Source organism: Lonchura striata, chromosome 14 (genome assembly GCF_050655825.1).
Source record: "Lonchura striata isolate lonStrDom1 chromosome 14, ASM5065582v1, whole genome shotgun sequence".
Lineage (NCBI taxonomy): Eukaryota > Metazoa > Chordata > Aves > Passeriformes > Estrildidae > Lonchura > Lonchura striata.
The window spans coordinates 4,552,099-4,579,374 of record NC_140716.1 but is presented as its reverse complement, the minus strand read 5'-3'; the positions used below and the strand labels follow the sequence as shown (position 1 = coordinate 4,579,374).

At 45.5% G+C, this 27,276-nt stretch overlaps 2 protein-coding genes and 1 long non-coding RNA gene across 9 annotated transcripts in view; 1 reads left to right on the top strand and 2 right to left on the bottom strand.

Annotated features, from left to right (window-relative positions):
* The window catches only part of IQCE (IQ motif containing E), a 28,573-nt gene extending 20,975 nt beyond the window's left edge, over positions 1-7,598 (bottom strand). For 3 of the 6 annotated variants that reach the window (XM_021539677.4, XM_021539678.4, XM_085591684.1), the window contains exons 1-10: positions 7,179-7,598; positions 5,459-5,506; positions 4,800-4,842; positions 3,715-3,855; positions 3,291-3,422; positions 2,259-2,329; positions 1,582-1,695; positions 933-983; positions 353-423; positions 68-140 (exon numbers count right to left, since the gene is read on the bottom strand). In XM_021539677.4, coding sequence (XP_021395352.4) covers positions 68-140; positions 353-423; positions 933-983; positions 1,582-1,695; positions 2,259-2,329; positions 3,291-3,422; positions 3,715-3,855; positions 4,800-4,842; positions 5,459-5,506; positions 7,179-7,583 — 1,149 coding nt within the window. In that variant the 5' untranslated portion in view covers positions 7,584-7,598. The remainder of the gene's footprint in view (positions 1-67; positions 141-352; positions 424-932; positions 984-1,581; positions 1,696-2,258; positions 2,330-3,290; positions 3,423-3,714; positions 3,856-4,799; positions 4,843-5,458; positions 5,507-7,178) is intronic. The other 3 variants (XM_085591682.1, XM_085591680.1, XM_085591683.1) reach the window with 3 other exon arrangements.
* A 92-nt stretch (positions 7,599-7,690) lies between these two features.
* BRAT1 (BRCA1 associated ATM activator 1) lies at positions 7,691-16,554 on the top strand. 2 transcript variants are annotated; one of them, XM_085591679.1, is made up of 13 exons: positions 7,691-7,931; positions 8,261-8,415; positions 9,210-9,354; positions 10,185-10,569; positions 10,660-10,779; positions 11,226-11,317; positions 11,564-11,682; positions 12,184-12,370; positions 12,494-12,567; positions 13,151-13,253; positions 13,533-13,631; positions 14,582-14,760; positions 14,952-16,554. In XM_085591679.1, the coding sequence occupies exons 1-13, from the start codon at positions 7,754-7,756 to the stop codon at positions 15,675-15,677; spliced, it is 2,562 nt and encodes an 853-aa protein (XP_085447805.1). In that variant the 5' UTR covers positions 7,691-7,753; the 3' UTR covers positions 15,678-16,554. The 2 variants fall into 2 exon arrangements, with proteins under 2 accessions (XP_085447805.1, XP_031361990.3); XM_031506130.3 differs by having other exon boundaries at positions 9,207-9,354.
* LOC146766064 (uncharacterized) lies at positions 12,364-26,150 on the bottom strand. Its single transcript, XR_014958385.1, has 3 exons — positions 25,510-26,150; positions 16,548-17,666; positions 12,364-13,733 (listed from the first exon to the last, which is right to left on the bottom strand). It is a non-coding gene; the product is annotated as an uncharacterized LOC146766064 (long non-coding RNA).
* Between the last annotated feature and the right edge of the window lie 1,126 nt (positions 26,151-27,276).

Sequence of the window (27,276 nt, the reverse complement as noted above, 5' to 3'; positions counted from 1 at the left end):
CCACTTTGACTCAACAATTGGCCAGCTTCCTGTTCTGCATGCACACCGAAGGACCTGCCAGACATACCTCTTCATAGTAGGTTTCCATGGCTAACCTCACTTCTTCCAAACTACTGGTTTTCACGTCTTCTTGGAATTCACTGAAAATAGAATAATACAAAAAAGAATCCAGTCAGATCAGCAAAGACACTGCAAGCTGGTGGTTCATAATTTTTTTTTGTTTATAATTGCCAATACGTTCTTGGGAGTTTATTAAAATGTCTTAAGGAATAAAACACAAATGAAAAATAACATGGATTTGCAATTCTCTTTATTAGCTAATCCTCTACCCCCTGCCCCCTCAAAGTCATACTTAATTGTGTTGTCTTTCTCCTTGCACTGCTCTTCAAGCTTGACAATCTTCTGCTTTAATCCAGTAGCCACCTACAGAAAGAACAAAGAGCTCATGAGTCCTTGAATAATCTATCTCTTCACAGAAGTTCTATTCCTGTCTGCCCTGTCTTTATAAATTGTACCCAATCAGATATACTTATTTCTACATATTTCAGTACTTAGTAAATCATACACATCTGCTACCCTGTGAAAAAGAGAACACTGATGAAATCAGATGCTGGATTTCATTATGAGTTTAAGAATATGGGTATACAACCATAAAATAAAAACATTGCCCACTACCTTGCCAACATCAAAGCAGCAAACAATAGGGAGAATGCTGCCTAAACAGACTCAAGGCAATGACAAAGAAAGCTCCCAAAAAAAAAAGTTAATTCTAGATCTTTATTACTAACTCCTTAGCTGCTAACAGAGATAATAGGTTATGTGATTACCTAACTGATTATTCTTCCTGACCTAATTTTATTTTGTAGTATTGTTTCACCTTAGCAAGAGGAAAAAGGACAAATGAAAGCAGGAAGTGATGAAGAAACTCTTACCTGTCCATTATCAGTCTTCTTTTCTGACCAAGCTCGAGCCAGCTCAGAGCCCTGCAACAGAAAAAGCAAGTGACCAACTCTGGTCACAATAACTACTTTATTCTACTGCTGGCTCTTTCCACAGAATTTTCCAACCTGCTCAATCCACAGTCCAACAGCTGAAATTCTGAACTCCTTATGCCCTTAACTTTCTATTAGCACATTTCTCCCAAGATGTAGGCCTGCACACAGTGACAGCCACAAGAAATTCAGTAAGATTCAAGTCTGACCACAACCACAAATGTTTCTTGTCAGGGCCTGACAAGGCTGCTCTTCTGCCTCCTGGTCAGGTCTCAGGACTGCATGAATGCATCACTCTGCAAGAGGTTAACTCCTTTCTACTCTCAGGCAAAATATTCAGAGAGTGGGCTCCTAATGAGACAGCATTTTTATTTTACCTTCAGAAATTAAAGGTATTTGTGCTAAATGAACTTATTTGTAGTGCATGGCATCATCTGCCTTTGAACTGAGCTGGACTGCTGATCTGAGATCCACAGACCAGAAATCCCTTTACACCACCTCTCATATTCCAGCTCATCACTCCTAGGAGTCACCACTCTATAAACTTCTACTCTTTTGCCCCACTTTTATCCCCCCAAGAAATACCCACCCTGGAAGGATCCAGCAGTTGTTCAATCTGTTTATCCTTTCTATTGTTCTCCTCTTCCAGTCGACGGAGCTTTGTCTTCATTCTGTCTCCCTCATTCTTCTGAGCTTGTATTGTCTAAAAGAGGGAAGAAGAATCTTAACCACATTTCAGAAATAGGAGAAACCAGAGTTTTTCCTATGGAAACACATGGAATGGAATGGAAACACATTTTGATGTCAAAACCAATCCAATTACAATGGTAAAGATGACATGAAAAAAGAGGACAGAACAGCCAAAACACAAAACCATCACACTGGACCAGGGCAGACACCAGGACAGGACAGCTTAGGGAGGAGACAGAGGGAAGATAAAAGGAAAAGGTCTTACAGAAAGGCAGGCTTACACAAACAATCAACTACAGCCAAGGTATTTGTCTATACGTAACCCCAGAGCTCAACAAGCCCGGTCCTCACCCTTCATACAGTGCACCAGCCTCTACAGAAAACTCTAACCATATCACCACAGTGAATTTGTCTTAGACAGACATAAGTTTTAGTTTAGCCCTACATTACAAATGCAAAAAATGTGGTGGTTGCCCCTAGTTGTAGAAACTAAAGTATTCTGGATCATTAAGGCCAGGACATGCACAGGAAGGAGCAATGCCAAGACTTTTCCTGTAAATATCAGAGAAACTGTACCTTTTTCAGTTCTATAATTTCATCATACATATCTTCTTTCTCTTTGTAGTCAGGAGTTCCAGGAATGTAGCCTACAGAAAGGGGTATGTAAAATAAGTAGATCCAAAAGAGGTATTTTTAACCAACCAGAAACTTCGCAGATAAAGAGAAATATCTAGAACAGCACCAAAGTGGAAACTAGGTCTTTTTCCTTTCTTCGAAGAAGAAAAATCAACAAGGAAATTAATTTTAGAAAGGGAGGTGAAATGTAAGTGTTACTGTATGAAACTTCTGCTAGATTTTGCAGCCAATTTTTTCCTAATTACTTCTCTTCTCTGGTGCTATATTAAAATATCCACCTGAAGAAAGATACAAATTTCACAGAAGACTGCAGTCTTCTCATCCCAATAAATCCATTATTTACAAAAGGTTTATAAAATATGTCTAGAATACATTTTTCTATTTATGCTTAATATGCACAAATATGTATCATCCTGTAAAGTTGCCAGAAATTTTGTATCACCGGTAAATGTATAGGTGTCATTTTAAATGGAAGTGGAATTCTAAAGTTTAGAGTTCTCCTTTAAGAAAAGCAGAATAAAACTTTGAAAGTTTGCTCTTCTCATAAAACTCATTTGATTTTAATGTCACAACCACATGATAAAACACTTTCTAGAGAAGAAGTAAAAGGAGTCAATTACATAGAATTTCAGGCAAGCAGATGGTTTCTATCAATGGTTCCTAAACTATGTTTTGAAGCCACAATAAATTGTCTACAGCTGTCCCATTGAACCATATTATATTTGCAACATTTTCAGCTGCAAATGCATGGCAATTTGCAAAAGTTTTGAAAGCTAACAGTGATTCATTGCTCAAAAAAATTGGAAATCCCTGCCTTAACCAATTTAGGAATCTCAAAAAGTATCTCATTGATCATATTTTCACACACGTATTTTAGTAAACTAAAATGGCTCTTGCTTTTCTTAAGCAATGTGTGTTTTTAGAGGGGAAAAAATAATTCCATTTTATCTACCACACCATTATAGAGCTTACCATTACTGGGAGAACGAGCATGTTTTGGTTTTTTCATTCCTAGAGCCTCCTTCAAATATTCTGGAGTGCTACTGGAAACATTTCCTCGCATATGCCCCGTGTCAACATCTGATTTCAGAGCATGGCTCGTTCCTGCCAAGAGAAATGGAACAAAAATGCAAAAATCAGGGATAATTGTGAATTAAATTTCTGGAATTATTCTGAACAAATGCAACATGGAAAGCTCCAGATGCTGTTAATTATTCCCTCTATAAATGCCAATGCTCAATATCAGATAATTCTAACCACCCAAATAAATAAGAGTGAAATTAATTCCTGCATAACCTTTAATCAAAGACAAATCTTTTTTTAATAGTTTATATGTTAAGCTGTCCACAACAATGCATTTTATCCATAAATGCAAACAATATTTCTATACTAATACCTTGCTTCAGAAATCCCAGCCACATGTGCCTTGGGTTTTCAACAGCTGCATTCTCAAAGCAAGCACTGCTTGTTCCCTGCAGAGATCTCCAAGCTGCAGCTTTTTTAGGATACAGTTGTGTGCTTGAGCTGTAGGGAGACTCTAAAGCAAAAGAAAATATTTCAGTGCTGCCTTCAAAAGCTCAAGGTTACTAAAATTCTTGTTGTCTTGTTCTTCAAAGTTTCCAGACTCAATCCTGTTACTTGTAAAAACAGAATTTAACAGCATATTCCATATTGGCTTACACAGAGCAATGGAACAGGCACATAACAAGCCCCCAAAACCCAAAGAACTCCACTGTAAATAAAAAAATACAGTTCCAAAAAATGAAGAGACTTAGAAAAAGGCAGAGTGACAGCAGTATGACTCAACACATGTGGAAATATTTATGTGTACAGTTTGTTTAGGTATCTTTAAGATACCTGCACATCTAAATGTTGTTATAAACAACACTTTAGGGTAAAGCCTTCTTTGAAACATTCATTAGAAGCCTGTGAAGGAAGGTAAATGGGAAAGCATAGCAAAAAAACATAAACCCCAGAAATAAAGGACAAACCCAATGTTAAAACTGTGGATCTAATAATAATAACAACATTGTACTGTGAAAAAAAAAAACAAAAACCAAAGCAACCCATCACAACAAATGAAACAGAGAATCACTAAATCCACACACAGAAATCTATGATTGGATGGTAGAGAGCTCCAATAATTCCAGAGTCTCTCTGCACAACAAGTAACAGGATTTCTCCAAAAAGACAAGGAGAAAAACAAATTCAGAATGGTTGCCATCAGAAGGCAGGGCATGAGAAAAAAGCAGATTATGCTGGAGAATCAAGATTTAAAACAAACACATAAATGTCAATATTTTATTCTATACAAGCTGGACTTCACAGGTTACAGATCTCAAACAGGTGTGCTCTGCACACAGCAATTAATATTTCTGAAGAGAATAACAAGATGTTGTCTCAAATAAAGTTCCCAGTTCCTGTATCCCACAGACATACCAGGTTTTGCAATTGAAGAATAAAAAGTTTTGGAACACTTACTTGGTGACTTTGGAGGCTTGTGAAAAATCTTTTTCTTTAACTTCTGAAAGAGAAATGGATATTTTTTTTCTGTATTGAAAATACACAGCTCTTAAGATTTCATCACATAATCTCAAAATTGCCTTCAATTTCCCATTTTCTATGAAGATCCTTTGTTCTAATAAGACAAAACCTTTTCTATAAAAAAGAAAAATAATAACATTAAGCATATGCAGATTTGGGCACAGCAATGGTGACCAGAATTAAGGTGGTGCCAACTGAAGTCTGATTATACAGATAAATTACCAATTCTTGCTCAGAACATGAACAAGCATGAGAACATGAGTAGCATCAAATTCAAGATGATCCCAGAGTAGAGGCTGATCTGTGGAACCTTTTAGTTAAAGGAATTATTCAATTCCATTAAACCTTAAGTAATCTCTAAAAGGATTACTGAAGCTCTCAACTCGATAGAACAGCAAAATAAAGCAAACATCATTTGCAGCCCCAGTGCTGAGAATGTGGAAGCCAGAATTACACCTGAAATGAGAGGTTTGTGACTCAAGCCCACTGCAGTGCCACTGTTCACTCTCCTTTCTGAGGGGTGCTTGGTGAGCAGGAGGCACCACACAGATGAGCAGAAACTCCAGAGGGGTTTTGGGGCTTTAATCCAAACTCACCATGGCTGTGTCTGACTCACAGGTTATCACAGACAGGCTCTCATCTCCCTGGGAAACACAAGACAGGACATTTGCTACTGAACAACTGCTTGCAATACACATCCAGGAAACTTCAACAGTTCAACAGAGCTGGAGCACAATAAATTCAAACTGTGAGCAAAGCCTCTGTTTCTCTTCCATTGCATTGCTAAAATGTCAATTGTTTAAGACAAAAATAAGCCATTTTCCAAAAACACTAAAGCCACTGGAAGATGGTGGGGTTCTTGCAGCCAGCATAATTTGCTTTAATAGAAATAGTTTTGAGATATTGTGAAAGTCACTTCAGAAATGAACCATCACAGAATGCTTTGGGTTGGAAGAGACCTTAAAGATCATCCAGTTTCAAGCCCTGTGCCATGAGCAGGGACACTTTGCACTAGAGTCACAGAGACTTGGCACTGCACCAGCTGAACCTGCAGCTGCCTCTGCATGAATTTCTCCACCATTTAAGCTGCAACTCGCTCAGCTCTACCCCTCCTCCCTCACCTGTGCTACCCCTGCTATGCTATGGGATTGTACAGTTCCTGTATTGGAATGGAAACGTGCTCAGGCCAAGGGAAGAAACCCCAAATGCAAGGAAGATGACAGATTTCTCTCCCTCTCAAATGCAAGCACATCCATAGATGAAGGAAAATTTCCACTTAGCTTCCAAATTATCTGGATGCTGCCCTCACAGAAAGAACTTTTCCACTTGCTGCTGACTCTGTGGCACTCAGCACCAATCTTTGGACAGATGCTGATCAGTGTCTGTAAGAGGCAGGGGAGGGGATGAAGTACTTTTGGAAACCCTGGCTGGCAGAACAGGAGCAAGGACAGACAACAGAGCAGGTTAAAGAGCCTGCCATGCTGGCTGAGAGCAGGCAGGGATGTGTCCTCACACACCAGGCCATGCAGTTTTTCATTTCCTGAGGCAATGCTCCTTGCAGCACACTGATTAATTTTGTTATTTTAGGCGTCTCATTCTGAAATATCTCTCTCCCTAACTGCAGCTATCATGTTTGGAATCAGACAATGTGCAGAGTGCCCAGCTTTGATAAATGGTAACAACTAAACATTGGCCAGAATACAAAGATGCAGTGACAGCCCCAGCACTATTGCTTGGTAACCTTCAGCACCAGGCAACAACAGAACCTGGGGGCTCCCAAAGGGGCTCAAAACCTCCAGCTGCTTGCTGAGGGGAGGGAAACAAATACCAACAGAGAATGACAGAATTATCTAGGTTGGAAAAGCCCTCTAAGATCACCGAGTCCAACCTCTGACCCGACACCACCTTGCCAACCAGACCATGGCACCGAGTGCCATGTCCAGCATTCTTTCTTTTAAACACCTCCAGGGATGGTAAATCCACCATTTCCCTGAGCAGCCTTTTCCAATATCTAATCACTTTCTCTGAAGAAATTCTTCCTAACGTTCAACCTAAACCTTCCTTAGCACAGCTTCAGATTTTCTCACGTCTGTGCCGTGCTGCGGGGCAGCCACAGGCAGAGCCCAGAGTCCCGCGGGCTGGAGAAGGCAGAAGCCATCCCACTCCCCCTCCGAGCCCCCGTCTGGCCGGCCTGCCAAGCCCGGGGGTGCCCCAAAGTTTTGCCCCGGCCGCGCCGGAGCGTTCCCTGAGCCGAGCCCGGGCCGAAGCAGGCCTAGACCCGGGGCCTTCTCCTCCTCCCCGCCGCTCACTCCTTACCAGCTCCCCCTCCGCGGCCGCCTCGCCGGCCCCCAGGGCCATGGTGGGAGAGGAGAGGGGAGGCCTCACGGGGCGGCGGGGCCGCGGGGGCCCCCTCGGGCCGAGGCTGCCGGCCCGGGCCTGGGGGCGGCCATCGCCCCCCGGCGGCACTTCCGGGTCGCGGTAACCATGGCAACCGCCCGCGGCCCGCGCCGGGGACGCATGCGCAGAGCGGCGGCGCGCCTGCGGGCAGTGCCGGGGGAGGGCTCGGCCTGGCCGCGGAGCGCGGGTGACACCAAGCGGCCCCGCGGGGAGCGAAACCCCGGCGGGCGGCGGAGCGGCCTCTGCGAGGGCTTTGCCCCACTGCCAGGACGGGAGCTTCTGCCTGAGAGAGCCGGGGTAACTGCGGCCAGGGCGCAACGCCATCCCGCGCACCACCGGTACCGGCCCGCAGCCACCGCTGCCCCGGAGCGCGCCGGGGTCACGCCCCCTGACCGGCCGCTGGCCACGCCCCCGCTGGCCACGCCCCCTTTGCGACACTCGCGGTGCGGCCGGGCCGGCCCGGCTCGGTCCCGGTGGTCCCGGTGGTCCCAGCCATGTGTGACCCCCAGTCCCGCTTCGTGGCCCGGGCCCGCCGCCGCTTCGCCATGACCCGCGAGTGCGCCGTGCTGCTGCCCGGAGTCTGCGCCGCCCTGGCCGACCCGCGGCAGCCCGGCCTCGACGACACCTGCCTGGAGAAGCTGCTGGACTGGTTCCGCAGCCTGACGTGGTTCGGTGAGTGCCGGGGCCCGGTCCGAGGCGAGCGGAGGTCCGTCACGGGATCGCAGAACAGTGCGGGTTGGAAGGGACCTCCGGAGATCATCCAGCGCAATTCCCTGCCAAGGCTGGGTCACCTGGAGCGGGTGACACGGGAACAGGTGGCCAGGTGGGATTTGAATGTGTCCACAACAATCTGAGGTGCTGTGACACCTCAAAATGCTGTGGGTGCACCTGAGTTCATCAGTTGTAGCAGCTGGCAGGGCTTAGCTCAGCTCAGGGAACCGCTTGAATGAGGCAGGACAGTCCTGGCAGTGACCTGCTGTTTTCTGGCCTCTCCTGGGCAGATCCCACTGTGGAGCTGGTGCGGGACAACCCGTGTGTGACAGAGCTCATCAGCTCCGTGCTGGCCCTGCCGGACCCCAGCCCCAGCATCCTGGCCTTCACCCTGCAGTTAGCCGGGATCCTCGCCTCCTCCGAAAGCCGCTTCCAGCACCTGCAGGTGAGTCAGGCACCCAGGTACCTGCTGCTGTCTGTCTGCTCCTTCTCTATGGACAGCCCCTAAAAACTGTCCATACAGGTTCTGCTTAGTAAATTTAGGGCTTACTTGGAACAACTCAGCAAGAGTGATTTGACAGCAAAGAGCTACAATCACCATTCCTGTTCCATTCTCATGTACAGCTGCTTCTCACTTCTGTGTCACCACAACGGGACTGTGAATGCTGATGTGTAGTGCTTCCATTTTTAGTTCAAAACTGTATGGGGTAACCCAGCTCTGGGTTGGATTCAATGATCTTGAAGGTCTCTTCCAGCCTTGTCATTCTGTGTGTTCTGTGAACATTCACAGCAGTCACTACACAGTACTGTATCCCAGGACAGATCCTGTAGATTTACACTGCACTAACAGATCTTGTTTTCCCTCCGTAGTAGGTTGACAGGAAAGTTTTGTTCCCTGCAAAAACAAGGGAGCTTTTTAAAGCTGTGCTTCCTGCACCAGGATACATTTTAGTATAAAACCCAAAAGGCTTCATTCAGAGAAGAGATGTGTGCAGGTGTATAAAGCAGTCTGATGGAACTGATACACATAAGTTGTCCTTTAGCACCTGCAAACAAAACACTTTTGGTTTTGAACACTAGTTCATCCATATGTTGCATTTAAGCGCGAGATTCTGAAAACTGCCCATTTTAGTGATGCTTGTAGCAAGAGGAGGTTTCACTGCAGTACTGATACTCTTGACTGGGACAGAGCAGCCCCTTTGCTTGCTGTTTACTCCGTGTTTTGCCCTGCCTCAGCAGGAGAAGCTGCTGGGGAGGCTCTTTGGCCGGGAGGGGCCCCGGGGCGGCGCGGCGTGGGAGGAGGCGTCGGTGCGCAGCGCCTGGCTGAAGGGAGTGCACAGCATGCTGCACCACCTGCCTGCCCTGCACTGCCTCTGCTCCACGGGTGAGTGCTGCTGGGGCTGCCACCCCCCCGTTCTGCTGTGGCCCTGCTGCTCAGGTGGCAAATGAGCAAGATGGGAGTCTTTGTTTAGTTAAGGTTAAAGCAAGCCATTTGTCAAAACAAACAAAGTCGTTGAAAGATGTTGGTTAAGTTAGCTAAGCATTAAGTTAACTTTTAAGTTAGTTATGCTATTAGTTTTTGCCTCCAAACACTGAAGGTGGTGCTCTTTGTAGAGGAGAAATAATCTTATAAAATTGCCCTTATAAAATTAAAAACTATCTGTATTCTTATTTGTAACTCCTACTGAAGGGTACATTTCAACATGATTTTAGTGCAGAAAAGCTAAATGGAGGCTCATTTATCTCTTTGTGCTTGCACGCATTTGTAATCCTGTTGTTATGGAGGTATGTAAATTTTAGATCCCATGTACATAGGGCCTAAAAGACTGGACTGGACTGGTATTAAAGTGCAGCACATGCTGCTGTCCATGTGATGGAAAAGTGGTACTGATACTGCTGTTCATGTTTTTCCTACTGGTTATGTCCAGAGATGGTACAGGCTCTGTCCATAAATACAGATTGAGAGTGCTGTCAACTCTCCTAATGTTACTGATGTTTATTGAAGTCTGATCCTGAGTTCTTAAACCCCTGAGGATCTAAAACAATTTTATTTTCTTCTGTTTGCTTGTTGTCAAGAACTGGCTGACTTTGAGTAGAGACTACAAAATAAAGTATAAGAAAACCCCATCACCACCATTTAAAACTGTGTGGTACCTGAATTAGTGTCACGACTGGATGTTTGTTGCTCCAGTGACTTGTTTTGTTTTCCCACAGGAGGCATGGATGTGATCTTCACTCTGCAAGGGGATCCCAGCCTGTTTGTGGCTTCAGCTGCCAGCCAGCTCCTGGTGCACTTGCTCACCTTCTCCCTAGAGTCTGAAACACCAAAAGCTCTCAGTGCCAAGGACTGTGACTGGCCAGCGTGTGCCCAGATGATTGTAAAGCACATAAAAGAGTCACTTCAGTCCAGCTCTGCCTCTGACATCGAGCAGTCACTGAAGCTGTTGAGCAGTTTGTTTGGCAGTTGTTTTGGCAGTTGTTATGCTGCATGGACTGAAGTCCTTTGGTTAGACATAGCAAAGCACATAGAATCCTTTCTGCTGGAGGAGACTATTCAAGCACAGCCCGTGCTGGCAAATCTTTTGCTTAACGTGGCACGGTAAAGCTCTTGTGGCAACTTGGAGGCTGTGCTGAGATAGATCTGCTTGCCACCATGGGACAGGTTACACTTACACTTCTCTCTTCTCAGATCCCCTGTGTTTTGTGGCACTGAAGGCAGCTTTTGGGCTTTAGTAACTTCTGCTCTGGAACACTTAACCCCAGTACAAGCAGCTCCTCTGGCAGTGGGACTTTTGAAGCTCTACAAATGGTAGGACTTAATGCAATGAAATTTCTGCACTGTGCAGGTGTTTCTGCTCCATAATTTCTCTTTAGGTAGTGGAGAAGCAGCAGGAAATCATCAGATGAACAGAGCACACACAGATACCGATTTACAGGCTGAGTAACACTGTTGCTCTAAGATAGAAGGACACTTCATTAACAAGAAATGCTTCTCTCCCCAGCCTCCTTACACAGGATCCCACTCTGTATTTGCATAGCTGCTTCTAAATTCCAGAGCCATTTCTCCTCTGCTTTCAGTTAGCAAGGGGACCTTGGAAGATGGCTCAGATTGTGATACTGCTTTTGTTGCTCTGTCATTGCTGGCTTGTTTAAAAGCCTGTGTGAAAATCATTATCCTGCTCAGCATTTAGGGGCAGGTATTTGGGAAGGAATTGAAGTTTACTTGTGTTGGTAACTGCTGTTTCCTCCTTGAAGCCCACAAGATGTCAGGATTCAGGCACTGACTGTTCTACTTCAGCCAATGGACTGTATTTTGAGAGCAGCCTCCCAGCCTCTGGAATGTGCAGGTACAGTTGTGACAGAAAAGTTAGAGGCCAGTCTCTGCTTGCCAGTATTTTAAGTGCCTGGTGCAGCCAAAATGGAGGAAAAAGAGTAGGGGAAGTCAAGGACAGTAGCAGTGTTAGTGGTAAATCCTTCTGCCAGTTGTATTTGAAGGCATATTCATACTACATCAGCTGAATATCTTGGTTAACTTAAAAATCACAGCTCTTTCTATTCATTGACAACCTGAGCTCTTCCTTTCTTTGATCTAGGCTTGCTGGATGAGTCTGTCAGTGATCCTGTCACTGTTGAAAGTCTTCTGTCCTCCAAGACATCTTGTGCTGGTCTCCTGTGTCAAACCCTCGCTCACCTGGAGAAGCTGCTGTCTCTGGTAACATTCAGAGAGGGAAAAAAAGAGCCTGGGAATCAAACTGGTCCTTGAAAGACAGTGTTAAGATAATTGCAAACTTTTTCAGTAGAGCATAACAGAATGTGGAGAGGAGTTGGCAGTGAGGGTTTCCATAGTTTAAAGAAATTTAACACAGTAGGCTCTAAACAGGAAAGCGGGGATACTGAGTCTCTTAAAGAGGGACTGCACTTAAGTTTTAAATTTGTATTGATGAGCTTTGTTAACATACCTTACTTGTATTACAATTATTGATCCTGAGAAGAAACACAAATTGAACTGCTTTCCCAGGCAGTCAGAAGAATCTCCTTCCATCTGTGCAGTAGTTCTTGGAAGACAGGAGTATCATTTATTTGTAGCTATTGACATTGTAGTACCTTAAGAACCCACTAGAAGTTGCAATTTTTTGCTGCCTTCTGACCTAAATCTGCTCTGTACTTGAGACTGTTGCTGGAAACTCTTTTTCTTTCCTTTCTCACCCATTAGAAACATTTAAGAGTGGACTTACCTAGTGTGTCTTTGCTGCACTCTCTCATGACAATATTACAACTCTGCAATGGCTTCCTGAGCCCAGCTTCTCCCTTGGGAAGCACAATAAGCCGGAATTTGATCAATTCCTTCAGAGTGCAAAAGTCAGCTCTTGATGTCCTTGCAGCACTCTCAGAGAAAAAAGGTGACTTCATCTTTGCTTTCTTACCCAAAACAATTTTACAGTTCTGTGTCTTTGTGTATTTCAGCAGGGATTTGGCTGCTCCATCTCTCAGTATTGGTCCTTTGGGTTTATTTTCTGTTTCAGACTGTGACACTCTCTTAGGAAATTTATTTGATGTCCTTCTGGAATATCTGCAGAGTCCAAACACCAACCCTACTGTGAGTATAGAGCTAGGGAGAGATCCAGGTCTATTAGCTTGCCCCAGTGGGGTGTAATTCTGATAAAGGGTATGACTGCAGTTGTTTCTTAGCCCACTTTGTATTAGAATATGTAGGACACTTGTCTTGTCCTGGGTGGCTTGCAGAAAATAGCTTAAATTGTAATGAGCAAATAACTGACCAGTACATGAGAGTTCTTGAGAAGACAGGAGTCATCATGTCTAAGAGTAGCACTGACATACTCAACTTGACATGGTCATGAAATACTGAATTCTTTTTATTAAAGGGATTTGTTTTTTTGCTTTGTTTTGTATGAATGACTCTGATGGCAGCTGCAAACCCAAAGCTGGAGGTACTAGAACTTCATTATACTAAGCTGAACACATGGATTTTCTAGGTGTTTGTTAGAAATTATATTTAAGCACCATTTTTTGTGGTGGATTCTTAGTAAGGAAGCATATGCACTTTTTTATTCTGATAATTTCTCTGTAAATTTGAGGCTAAAATTAATTTTACCTTTAAAGGCATAAAGGCAACACTGCTTCATCCAGTAGTAAAGTCAATCTGCTTTACATTGCTTCAGGTTCTAAAGAAAACCTTTCAAGCTACATCCAAGTGGTTGGTGCACTTGCAGGAACTGTCCTCCTCCAGCAGTCAGTGGCAGCAAAATAAGAAGATTTTGGAAGGTAACTAAGTTGTCCAGCTGGGACAAGGAGCAGCTAGTGCACACATGAAATGGGCTCCTGCCTACCTTTCCTGCTCAAAGCACTGGATTCACTTGTACACAATTATGTTGAATTTAACTTTAGCTGCCCAAATAGTGCTTTGCAGAGCTCTAGAAGAAGCATCCAGCAGCAGCAAAAGGGATTGTATCAGATGAAATTATGCAGAGGTTGTACAGTGAGTGTTTCAGTAAGGCTTGTTGCCTTTCATGTCCTTTCAGGTTTGTCACTTGCCTTTTACAGATGTGTTTGTGGTGCTGCAGAAACGTTTGTGCAGTCCTTGCTGGGAAGTCAGAGATTCTTCCCTGGAGTTCCTCACTTCCATGGTTAAGTGCTTGAGAGGTAGGTGCAAAGATTTACCAGTTCAGATTTGAGGAGTATTTCTTTTAATGCTGTGAAAGTCAGTCGGGCTGGTGAAGCATCTTCTGACCTGTAACTGGAGGGCTGAGTAAAGAAAGAAGTGTCAAGATTTTTATCTTAGATCATTATCAAAATATTAATAAACTTAACCTGCTTTTTCTGTCAAACTCAGATTGCTGTACCTGCCTTAATGGCAATTTTGGTGAGTTAATCTGAGGGATGTTGAGACATATCTGTCAAGGCAGGTGACAGTGCTTAATGGCAGATAATACTTCTGGCTTTCAGTTTGCTCTGCACTGCAGTCTGCAGGCTGGGGGCTGGCCTTTAGGAGGCTAAAAGCCTAGACCTGCTTGGGAATAATTACTGATTTTCTACTGTACTGATAGCTTGGGCTTTGCAGCAGGTAGCACTGAGGCAATGCTGGTTTTCCTACGGTAGCTCTGCAGTGTTGGGAGGGAGGGGAATTTTGTCAAATGCTGCTGTCCCCAGGTCACAAAGGAAGTATCCAACATGCTCAGCTGCATTAGCACTTTACCCTGCAGCCCTCTCAGTACAGTTACTTTTGTTTTCTCTGCTGTATGCTTGACAACAGGAAAGGAAAACTACTTCTTCCTTTAAGCAAAGGCATAAATTTGATGAGGCTGGAGCCATGTCCCCACTTGCCTGTAGAAAGTTTTTTCTTGCTGTGAAAACAACTCTAAGTGCAATTTTCCAAGTTCCAGTGTCTGTCAGGGCTTGACTAAAAGCTGCTGGGAGAGGGGGAGTCTGACACAGAGCATCTGCCTGGTCCCTGCAGCAGCTCCTCTCCCTGGCAGCTGTCCCTGCAGGCAGTGGCCATCCTTGTATGAGGCAAAGGACTGTTTGCATTGGAAACAGCCTCATGCTCAGAGGGAATAAAGTCTCACTTCTCTGGATTGCTGTCTTGTTTACAGAGCAGAAGGAGTTCAGGCAGTGTCTCCTGTCCTCAGAGGTGCTGAGGCTCACAGAAAACCTGCTGGAGGACCCAGAGAGCTACGTGCGAGCGAGTGCCGTGACTGCACTGGGACACCTGGCCCTCATTACTTGCTTTGCTCCAGAGTCACTTGTCATAGGCAATCTATATAACAAAGAGGTAGGATAACCTTTCCTGCATGAGCAGAATTCCCAACAGTTTGCTGCTGTACTGCTTGTAACTTTCTTCACAAGTTGTCTGCTCATGCAGGCAGATTGCACAACCAGTAATGAGAAGATTTTTCACCTCTGCTGGTTTTTTTGCGTGTTCCTCCACTCACTGAGCTTTCTCATCTGTCTTTTTGCATCTAGAGCATCGTAGCAAAGCTTCAGGAAATCTTGTCAACAGACTCAGAGGGCTTTCCTAGGAGGGCTGTGATCAGCATCTTCACCAAGTGGCTGAGAGAAGGCTGCACAGGTCAGCTGGAAGATACAGAACAGTTTGTCTCTAGAGTCATCCAGACTGTGGAGCGTGACTTAGACTGGGAAGTCAGACTTGGTGGTTTGGAGCTGGTTGAAGTTTTCTGTAGTCAGACCATTTGCCAGCTTTCCCAGTGTCCCTATGCTCCCGTCTCCTCTGTGCTCACAAGTTCCACCCCTCAGAACGAGCTGCTGCAGGTGTTCTGTCGAGCAAAGCTGTTTGGGTTTTTGTTTGGCTCTCTGTGTGACTGTGACAAACCCGTGGGGCAGAGAGCCTGTGATGTGCTGCTTGGCTTGAGAGGTCACTTCTACCCTGTGAGTACTTTGGAGAATCCACAGGAGATTGAAGATTCACCTGCAGGACGTGGCATTGCCTGGTTACAGAGGACGCTAAGACAGGGTTCTCTGGCTCAGAACTTCCCCACAGATGGTGGTGTCGGGGTGGATTTCCAAGATCCAGAGAGCATGATGTTAGCTTTGGGTGCAATAGACTTACTGGAGCTGCATGATGAGCTAAATAAAAGCAGTGACCATGTGGAAGAAAGCCCTCAGTCCCTCTTACAGGACATCCTTGCTACTCTGGGGACTACAGAGGATAATGAAGTTGACTGTTACTGAACACAGCTTTTGCTCTGAGGGAGGAGTGCTCAAGCAGTTTTCTTCTGGAGGAGAAGGATGGTTTTGTCAGCTGTTAAATGGGTTAGAAAATCTTTGCTTTAATTCTGTTTTTTTTTTTTTTGTTAAAAAGTGTAGTTTCTAATAAACTGTTGTTTCTTTTTCAAAGTAAAAACATTAAGAATGGCATTTGTTCCTTTTTTAAAAATTTGTTGTCTTTTAAGAAAGCACTGGACCATGCCTACATAAGGAAGCATTTAAAAAAACACAAGAGTGACTGAAAACAAGTTGCTGCAGGCTCTTTTTGGAGCCAAAGTAGCTAAAAGTGATGGAGACTGGTTTTAAGGAACATTTGTTTTAACCTTTCTGTATTTATTCTATAAACAGATCTCTCAGCTTCCCTTGTGCACTTTGAGATCTAGAGCAGAAAGTGGCATTTAAGGAGTCAAAAGCTGATCATCCTTGGCAGTACAAATTTTCTCCTATAGATCACAGACTTGTTTGATCTCAGCAGTGACACCAACATGCTGACTTTGGTTTTAATTGAAGCCAGAAGCATGTAAATTTTTTTTTTGTGTGGATGTATTTTTTTAAAAGTGCTTGTTGAAAAAAAAAGTACTCAGTTTCTAACTTTTTAGAGAAACTTACACTTAAAGCTTTTTCAAGATAAATTTAATCTTGGTAATCTTGATTAGCTTTGGTAACAATTAGAAACCAGCAGACGTAGTGTGAACGGTAACATGATTTTCTGAGAAAAAATTGCCAGTTTTTAAAAACCTGGGGAAGAGTGCAGTTTGCAACTTGCTCCAGTATCTTGCCATGTGGTGTAAGAAGCTCTCTGCAACCTAGAAAAAGCCCCAAAACAAACAGTACCTTTAGCAGTAGATCAAACCATGGTGGGTTCTTTTCCTGCAGGTGTTACTGAGCATCCTTTATCCTCCTGCAGCCTGTGGAGAGGCAGAACATGACACTGATTTTGGGGCAGTGCAGGCTGTAGCATCTAAAGCAGTAAAGCAGACTTGTGCAATCTCCTCCCTGCAGCAGTACAATGGGCTGAGATGTAGTTTGGATCTCTTGCTGCTGAGGCTGAAGGTTTGCTCTGCCTTTTGAGGAAAGCAGCACACTTGCCTCTTGCTCTGTGCACAGCTTTATGTGTGACAGAGCCCTTGGGTTTTGTACCAGCAGCTGTTTTTAGGGGAGAATGGCTCTGTTTCTGACACAATTCCACCTGAGCTGGGCTGACACCTGGCAAAAGACAGAAGATAGTAGAATTCAGGCCTTTTCCTGTCACTGCATTCATCTCAGAAATGCAAAGGGTTAGTGAGAGAGCAGGGATGAGCTTTTAAAGAGGTGTGGAGTGTTTGTGGAATTCCAGCAGTCCTGTCTAGTGAAGGCACTGCAGTTCCAAAAGCAGCATTCTGTGTTGACAGTAGGTCAGCTGTGCTCCAGGAGAGGAGGCAGCAGGTTGCTGGGTGAACACCTCCCTCTTGTTCAGCACTGGAATTCTTGTCATTTCAGAACTCTGCACTTTAGGAGACTCCAAGGAGTTATTCAGATATCAGCAAATTGAAAAAGTGAGTTGTTACAGAAGGAAAACTCCCTGCTTATTACCAAGGTTTCTCAACTCCCAGACCTATTAATTTTTCATGGAACTCCTTTCTCTTTTTAATAAGCTGGGGTGAGGGTGACATTATGTTTGTAGCATTTGCCTAATTGCAGTCCAAAATTGTGTTTATACACTTGTATACTAAAAACCAAATGTAAAACAAGCTGGAGGGTGGGGGGGCTTCTTACCTTTAGAAGGGGATTAAGGACTTATTTCCTCTTTCATTAAAGCCAGGTCTCCTCCTCCAGCAGCTCTGTGACAGTGCTGACTCCGTGTTTCTGTCCTGTCTGAGCTCCCTGCTTTGCCTTTTGTTTCCTCTGCTGCTCCAGTGACAGTGGAGTGCCACTGACACCGAGGTGCTGGCACTGCCATGCTGCTCCTGGGAGCTGAGAGAATCAGGAAGGGTCATGGACATCTGGAACAAATGTCCAGGGCTAGAGAGATTAAGGAAGATGAAAGCAAACTAAAAACTCCACAATTCTTTCTACTGAAAACAATGGGGTGGGATTTTTGAGCTGGAAATTTAGCTGTGAACACACAATAGCTGCTGATGTGGAGCATCCCTCATGCTGGGATACCCATCTTCACACACTTGAGGACTCATACAAGCCCTCCTCCAGTTGCTTACACTCACACTTTATTTTAAACCCACTTCTTACCTACCCAGGCTTTTTTTGCACCTCCACAAGATCCTTATCCCAGCTGCAGAGCTTCCTGTGGGTTAAGAATTACACTCTGCTAAATCTTGCCAGGGAGCTGTGGTCATGCTGCACCTGGGGGAAGGCTTGGCTCCCGAGGAGACAGCCCTGAACATCCATTCAGCAACTGTTATTGTGTCACTGTTATTTAACACTTCACAACAACATCTGCCCCTCCAGAAACTACCACCAGCTCACTCTGTCACACAGCACAGAGAAGGAGGGGGCTGCCGGGCCTGCTCCTATGCACATTTTGGGATGGATTTCTCTGGAAACTCATCATCCCATCAGAGCTGTAGCTGTGTTTGGTTCCTGCAGGAGGCAGGCACCGCTGAGAGTTTTTCCTACACCCACGGAGCTGATTCTGGCAGAGGCTGTGGCCACACATGGGCCTCAATGCAAGAGAACACGAGGCTCAGGACTGTCCTTTGTTTTTAAGTAGGCTCTGAATAGCTGGCAGGAGAAATAGAGGTGGTATTGACAAAAAACATCACAGCTTAAGAAATTTGTATCTCTGGTGGCTGGTGCTGTGAAAGAAGAAAATTTCAAAGCTCATTTCAGCTCTTTATCTGCACAGGGGCAATGTTGTGTTTTCTGATCTGTACACAGGTAGGAAATTCCTAGAGTTGCTTTCAACACATTTCAACAAAGCTCTGAAGAGAGGATTTATCCTTTGATTGCTCAGACTCAGACACTAGAGAGAATAAGCATCTTTGGCTCAGCCCTACACTAGCAATGGCTTAATGAAAGCTGCCAAAGAAATGGCTGTTAATTTTCTGGTTTAATACACTAGACATTTACAATACAAAGAATATTCTTTGCCTAATTACACTAATTGCACAACTTAGTCAAAAATGGGCCATAAATGTCTAGGGCTGTTGCTTCAGCTTAGATATACGTGATCTGTGATTACAGATCAATTTGTGCACATCTATGCAATTCCTTCTCTCCTCCTCTGATAAAATCTGCTCTACCTTTCAATACATATTCATCAAGGCTTCTAAAAACCAGTGTGCATTAGAGAGGAACTCGTCAAAAAGCTTCACTGCAGAAGATCTCAGCAATTTACAATGGAAATATGTACCTGTAGCAGCAGCTCTGTGGTCTGTGTCATTTCCCCTCAGAGCAGTGGGTTTTGTCTTCTGCTGAGAAACAAAGCAGCACTTGGCAGGGCCAGACCTTGGGCTGTGGCAGCCCTGCTGCTCCAGAGGCAGGACAGGTCCTGCCTTTAACCTTGGAGCTGCACACGCAGGAAGGGGGTTTGGAGGAGCAGTGTGTTCATCTGGACAAGGCAGAGCAGGGCTGAGGGTGTGCAAGGAAACACATCCTGGGGGATCAGCACCCTCACCAAGGGTCCCTGCAGAGCTACAGGTGCAATTACACAACAGCTTCAGTTAAAGCAAAATTAAATTAAACAGCTTTTCTATCCATGGTACCAATACTCAATCTCTGCTCAGAGCTCAGCTGAAAGTGTTTATTTACATAATAATGAACATATAACAGGGCTCCAAAGATAGCCTTCACACCTCTGCCTCCATAAAACAAACCCATCCAAACCAAGTTACTCCCCACTTGCCTGGTTGCTAACTTCCATACCAGACAGGAACCCAATGTCTGGCACAGAGGGTGCACTCACCTCTTTGAGAGACATTTCTTAGATCAGATCAGGTGTTAAACCATGACCTTAACCTGTAGGATGTTAGAGCTTGAGTTGTCATAGGTCCGACCCTTTTCCCTCATTGTCAATGCAGGATAAGTGAGAATTACCCTCAAGAGACGAAGACCTTCAATCTTCACTTCTCCCATCTCATTATCTTTCACTCCTCACATTTCCAGTCTCCACTGAGCCCATATTCCCTGAGCTCTGGGGCTGGGCCAGCAGAAGGAGCAGGGATCTGGTGCTGCTGAGCACTGAGACATCCAGACTTGCCCAGGCTGGTCCCTCCTTCTGCACTCACAGCTTTGGCCTCAGAGCAGCTCCTGGGCTGGGCTGTGACCAGCACCAAGGAGCTGCAGAGCCAGGTCTGGCAGATGGTGAATGCAGGCTGCACATCTTGAAACATGACTTGGCCCAGCCAAGCCAGCTCCTAGACAAGCCCTTACTAAGCTGCATTAGCCATCACTCATGAAATCATCTGATTTAGCTCTTATAGGGCTGGGGCACAGGTGAGTCCTAAAACCCATCTTGATAACAAACACTCTCCATGGGACTGATCTCGTGATTACAACTCTCATTATGTGCCAACAACAAAAAAGCTGCAGTTAAAACACAAATGGCAGTGGTTGCTAAGTGACAACATCCATCACAGCCCTGAGACAAACAGCTGTGGCTGCACAACAATCTTGTCCACGTAATTGAGGATGAAAATGCTGTTTTCATTACTGTCTAGTAACCTTAACTTTGACCCAAAAGAGTATTTTGTGCTTTAGGTTCTGACAAAGAGCCCTGTGAAAACAAGGCTGAATCTTCTACTGAAACCAGCTGAAATGAATTTGATTGAAAATACCTTTAATATTGCATGCTCTTTCAACATATTTTCTTCCCAGTGAAGTAGTGCATAAGACAAACATGGCTTTCTCAGTTAAATGGCCCATTTCTGAAAACAGAGAGCAGTGACAGTATTTTCAGCGGGGGTCACGTGAAACAACAACAAAATCAACAAAACACCCACTTGTCAGCTTCTAAAGGGAACCTGTGGGGTTTGTTCAACATTTAAGCTTTCTGTAATATTTGGAAAAGATAATAAGATTTCAGAGTTGTAAACAACATTTATCCTCATAAATAAAGCATCTAAACTGTAAGTTTAAAATTACATGAAATGATAGTTTAGTCATTCAGGAGCCAGAGATCCAGCAAGGCACAAAGGGATCACTTGCTCCAGGGAAAGCAGGGGTGGGACAAGGTACTTGAGAACTGGTTAGCCTGGGTGAAAACCCTTAGAGTGGGGAGATCCTAGTTAGCACAACTGGCAGCTCAATGCATCTGAGGAAGATTATTTAGGGAAAAAAGGAAGAAAACCAGCTGTGCACATCAGCTTGCTCACCCTGCACACTCCTACACACTGAGACAGTGGGACAGATCCGTCACTGTCCCGTGAGCAGATCCAAAGTGACCGGGGAAAGCTACTGTAAATGCAGGTGAACCCAATGGGAAGAAATGACCATGTCTGACTCAATTCAGAAGGCTGAATTATTTCTTTATTATAACTATGCTAAAATACATTAATATACTATATAAAAGGAGGATACTAAAACTACATACTGCTTTCTCTGACTCTGACTGTAGCACAACTTGTGACCCTCTCTGAGAGCCCAGCCCCAGGCGGGTTGGATTGGCCACCAGGCTCAAACAATCCTCACCAGAATCCAACCAAGCATCACCCCAGGTAAACAATTCTCCAAACACATTCCACATAGGAAAAACAAGGAGCAGAAATAAAAATTGTTTTCTCTTTCATTTCTCTCTGTGCACCTCTATGAAGAATCCTAAGAGGGAGAGAAGTGTTCTTGCCACAGAAAGCCACTGGCGATGCCCAGCGGAGCGAGAAACGCCCGGGCAGCTTGTCCCTCTGCCAGCTCCTGCCCACTGCCACCCCCAGCAGCAGCTCTCAGAGCTGCTCTGCTCGTTATACCCTTCCCTAATGAATTCTCTTCTGCCCCATCCATGGGAGCCTCAATTCCCAGTGCAGCAGCTCGAAGAATGCAGGAGTTGCCGGCGCGGTCAAAGCTCACCCGCGTGGATAAAGCCAACTCGACTGCTGCCCTTGGTCACATCTCCATGTCAGCATAGGAAACACTTCTATTTTGCACATTACACCAGAGTAAAATGTGATTTCTATTTCCCCTCTATATTTTATCCATAAACAGAGCTCTTTTCCTGGCTGTTCTCATTCCTCACATTGCTTCACCACAGTCAAGAAAACGAGTGTGCCTCGCACTGGTGTTAAACCCCTGGGTCTGTTCTTCCAGTCCTGCAGCACGGGGTGAATATTGCAGTGCAGACAAAGGTCTGCCTCTCCAGCAGCATTAAATCAAGCAGCTCCAAGGTGCAGAGTGCCTGCCTGCCTGCACGAAGGGCACGTTCTCCATGTGCACTGGCGGGCACACAGCTCAACCTCCCTGCTGCCACAGAGGGAATAAAAAGAGAAGTCTCCTGTCACCCTAATTCCTGTTGAGAACTTCTGCCCTGTAGGGATCAGCCTTGCCTTCCTTCCTAGTTTGGGAGTATCTTCTCCGCCCTTTATTTATTTCAGCGAGATCAAAGATTCATCTCCATGGAAACGTCTGAGCTCAAAGAGTTTCTGCACTACAGCTTTGCATCCTGCACATAGGGTTTGGCACCGTATTTTTTGAAACACAAGCTTTGAGATGATCAGCAATCAGGTCTCTCCAGAAATGGTTTGGTGAGCAATAATCAATAACCTGAGCAGTGTGGGTATGTGTGTCACTAATACAGACAGCGGAGTGGAGCTGCAATTCCACTGTGGGATCTGGGACCCATGATGAGCACGTGAGGAACACTGACATGACTGCTCCCCAGCACTTTGTCCCCATATCTGATACTTGGTAGGACTCCCAGGAGACCAGAGCCAGGTGGGCAGAGCTGCTGGAGCCCATCACTGCCCACCCTGTGCTGCAGCTCATGCCTCAGAGGAGGCGGCTGCAAAGCTGCTTGGATTTACCCAAAGGAAGCAGCGAGTGACCCAACAGCCAGCCCAGCAAAAACCTCATGAATTCTGCATTCAAACTGCTGCCTCTGGGCCAGCAGTGGCTGGGGCACTGGGTCTGTGTCATCCCAGTGATTTCCCTCCCAGTAGCTTTGAGCTCCAATTCCTCCAGCACAGCCACTCCTACAACTAGTTCCCAGGAGAGGGAAAATTTAAAAAAAATTAAATAAACCAGACATGTTTAATGCTATTTTTGCTCCCTTTTCAGCTCACCACATGGCCACACAAACTGTTAAACTGTTGTTCTGGGGGCAGGAGCAACCAGCCAGGAGGAAAACTCTTCAGACATCCACGGCAGCTGCTGCTGACAGAAAGGGGCCGTGGAGCTGCAGCCTCGCAGGAAATCCTGAATTCTACTTATCTCTCACATGAAGAAAAGGAGGACAAAAAGGAGTGAAACAGAACTGATTTACAAGACTCACGTTTTCACAGGCACGTCCTAGGAAGGGTGGGCAGGGAGTGGAGAGCACGTGGAGCTGCATTTGCACTGTGCAAAGCTAATAGCATCCACCTGGAGAGCATCACCAGCACCTGGGGCAGGAGGAAGCCCCTTCTCCCAGCACTGCTGGGAGCACAGATTCTGCTCTTGAGGAAGTCAGACCACACCTCACTTCTTGTGGCAGTGCACAGCCCCAAGCTGCCCATATGTAAGCAGAATGTGATTTTTATAATCATATTAAAAAATTTCAGAATAGTAACTGTGCAGAGAGCAATCCAGCTGCCAGCATTTAGCCTCTTCCTAGGGCACAGGCAGAATACACCAGCCATGAATTAATACTGCATAAGCTGCACCATGCTGGGTTTCATGGCTTAATTATAAAAGTGAAAGCAATAATCAAGGGATCTGTAAGGCTAATAAATGTTCTGAGAGCACTGAATGTGACACAAGAGCTGCAGCCCGTGCGACAGGACATGAATGCATTTAAAAAGCATGTTAATCACACCCTGGGCATTAATTCACAGTTGGTTTCCAGCGACAGCCCTTGGCCTTCAGCCGCCTTTGTAACATCACCAGGCACAATCGGATCCTCACCCAGCCCAGAGCAAACTGGGCTGTGGTCAATTCCCCAGCCAAAAATCCCAGCCATGCATCAGCCAAAGGAGACACAGAGATGAGCCCTGACTCAAGGCTCTGCAGCCCTGTGGTTCCCCTCTGCCTCGTGCCCGAGCTTGGTTTGGTGCCACTCCTGTCCTGGCACCCAGAGGCTTCAGTTCCCCCTGGCTGCCCAGCACGAGTCACCTGGTGAAGGACAGCACCAAGGGAAAAGCAGGCAAATTCTCCAGTCACCTCTGCAGCAAAATACTTGAAAACGCTTCTGTTTCTCAGTGCCTCCAACTATCTCTGCTCTCCATCTCGTGTCCCATCTCACTGCAGTGCTGTAATCACACAGACAGAGCACTGCAGGGCTCTGCCTCTCAGTCACAGACCTCCCTCCTTCTGTGGGGAGAGCCTGCTTCACTTTCTGACCATGTGAGACCTGATGTCTCTACATGTCAGGGAAAACTCCGATGAACCTGAGAGCTGGGGTGCCACCAAGGACATCTCCACCTGGCACACAGCAGTCCCCAAAGTCCTGTAGGCTGAGATGCCAATGCAGGACACGACCCAGCCCTGAACTGTTGACATCAGCCAGACACTCCCTGAGCTGAAACGCTGCAGGACTCAGTGCCAGACTGAGGGCTGCATGTGTAGAAACTTGAAATGCTCCCAAACATCCATTTCTGCCCAATAATTTATTGGAATCAAAAAGTTTCCTATCTGCAAACGTCTCATCCTCTAGCTCTCTATAAAGGGCAGCTCTTCCCAGTGCTCTGCCTAAAGATCTATTATCAAAGATTTATTTCAAAAGGAATAGTTGCCCTTCTTCCCTTACTAATATTCCCAAATTTATCTATGTCCTACTTAACACCTCCTCTGAAACCAGGAAGCGAAAAGCTATTTCTGCTGGACTCAATAAGTGGACTCTGCTGAATCCCAGGGAACACAGACCAGATACAAGGCTGAGTTTAAATCCTGGGATGGATTCCTCAGGCAGCAGCCTCCTCCTTTCTCAGTGTTCCTAAAGCCTAGAGGAAGAGGCAAGAGGAAGACAACCATGAAAATAGATAAATAAATATTCATTCTATATATTCCCCAGATCTTCTAAGCCAGACCAAATTTGTACACTGAAGTTTCATTCTCCTGGCTGTAAAAATACATTTCTGCCCCCTCTTCTGCCTCTGCAACCATCTGGGGACCTGAAATCATGCTTCCTCATGGGAATGAATCATGGAGCAGCCACACTGACTTCCTGCAGAGACACAAAATCGATGGTAAAAGGTGAAGAAGACCCTTAAATTTTCCTTTGATTGGCACAAGACAGACTTGGACCAGCTACATGTGTGGGCTGATGTCTCAAGAGTCTCCAGGTCCAGTCAAACTCTCAGCTCTGAATAAGCCCATAGTATTAGAAGCTGCCCAGATGCACAAGAAACCTGATCTAGCAACTTATTTGCAAATAAATGGCTCCCTTTCATCCACCCACAGATCTTCTGCCCAGTGTTTTCATCTTCACTCCAGAGCTGTTCTCTTTTTCTCTCTCTTATCTTCTCCTCCAGCATCAGCTGTGGCAGCAGATTGCACTCACTAATCAAAGAGGGGCTGGGCTCTCTCTGCTTGCTCCTTGAAGTCTGTGGCACTACAGTAACCCCAGCCAAACATTTGTTTTCATGAAAGCTCCTCCCTGAGCTGCCAAAGGGGCCTGTACTGTGCCAGGACACAGCAGAGAGGGACAATTCTCTGATGCCCCCACTCCATCACCTACCAGAAGGTGCCTGCTGCTCTCTGCTTCTCTCCTGCCACCTCCTGCAGAGGGAAGGAAGCTGTCCTTCACTGCTGCCAGTCATGGAAATCCAGGAGTGCCACACTCAGTGCTGCTCATCCACACCTCCAGGAGGATTTTCTGCAGGGTTTTTTGGGGAAGGGTGATGGGTGAGGCATGAGGCAGCATCGCAGGGCACGTCCTGGCACATGGGATGGCAATGCAGGGCAGCAGCTGGGCAAAGGAGGGGCCTTTCCTCAGCACCAGCACAATGCACTGCATTTTCATGGTACCAGTGGAGGAGACAAGGAACACTTCATCCCCCTTCCACGCCCTCTGATGTGTGGCAGGGAGCCAAATCAACTGATTTCAGTGAGGAAGCAAAAACCTCCTGTAGCCTTGTCAGATGAGGTCCCTCAGACTCTCCAGCTCAAGGTGAAATCCTACTTTAATAACTCCTCATCTCCTGCCTCAGATCCTCGACCAGAACCACACCACCAGAACTTGCAAAGGGAGAGAACCTGACCCCAGGCAGGTCTGTGCCACATCCTCCCAGGATGGGAACTCTCAATCTCCTTGCAAACCAGTCATTCCCGTTTCTCCTCCTTTCCATCACCATTAACATGCAGGAGATCTCACCCTTTGATTTTGAGCCTGCTCCTCCTAGCAAATTTTGTACTTTACTCATTTCTGTAGAAGCAGCAATGTGCTATTACATTTTTACCTTTTTTTTTTTTTTTTTTTTTTGGTGTGGACATTCCCTAATTCTCCTCCTTGTGTACAACACAGTCCAAAGGTGAGACAGATGTGGCTGCAATTGCTTTAGGACCAAAATCAATTGTTTTAGGACCAACATCAAAGTAGCTGTTGGTAGTTCTACAGTGCTACCCAAGTGTAGGTCAGGGTTTTGTGGCTGACCAGCAAAGAGACAACACAAGCTGAACCCACTCTGCTCTCTCTGGGCTGCTGCTGAGGTCCAAACTTTCAGAAAGTTTGCTTGTGTGCATCTATAATTTGTGTTAGCAGCACAAACTGAAATTTGGAGCACCATCCAGGAGGGATTTAGAAATCCATGCCAGGAACACAGCCTTCAGTTCATTTCCTGAAATAAAGGTGGGGCCACAAAGTCACCTCCTCACCTTCTCAGAGCAGAGACCACCACATTTCACCCCATCCTTGCCCTGCTGAACACAGGAACGTGTGCTTGGCTGAAGCCCACTTGGGGAAAGGCATCTTATCTTGAATAGAAAACACTATCACATGGGAAGAATTTCACTTTCCTCAGTAATTTGTTCCAGCAGCTAATCAACTTCATTCTTTAAAAAATTAATGCCTATTTTCTCATTTCAATTAGACTGCCTTCAGCCTGCAGCTGTGGGTTTGGGCTGTCTCTTCTCTCTGGTTTACACAGTTCATGGGTACCTGCCTTTTCTCCCCATGGAGTTATTTATGTAGCTATACAACTTTCTTTGGCTAAATAGCTACAGTTGCCTAAATCCCAGTCTCAGGCAGCAGTTTTGGGGGTTTTTTTCAATCTGCTTCTCCCTGAGGATGTGCTGCCCCATGAAGTTTCCTGCACTCACCTGCCCAAGGCTTGCACCCCTGTATTTTACATCCTCCCATGGGGAGGACACAGATCATGTGGCTGCTCCAGGAGACACAGCTTTGCACAAACAATTGGTTTCAGAGCAGAATGGTGACTGCTGCTGATCACTGCAGATAAAAGCCACTTGTGGTGGGCATCACATCTCTGCTGTGAGCAGCTCCAGT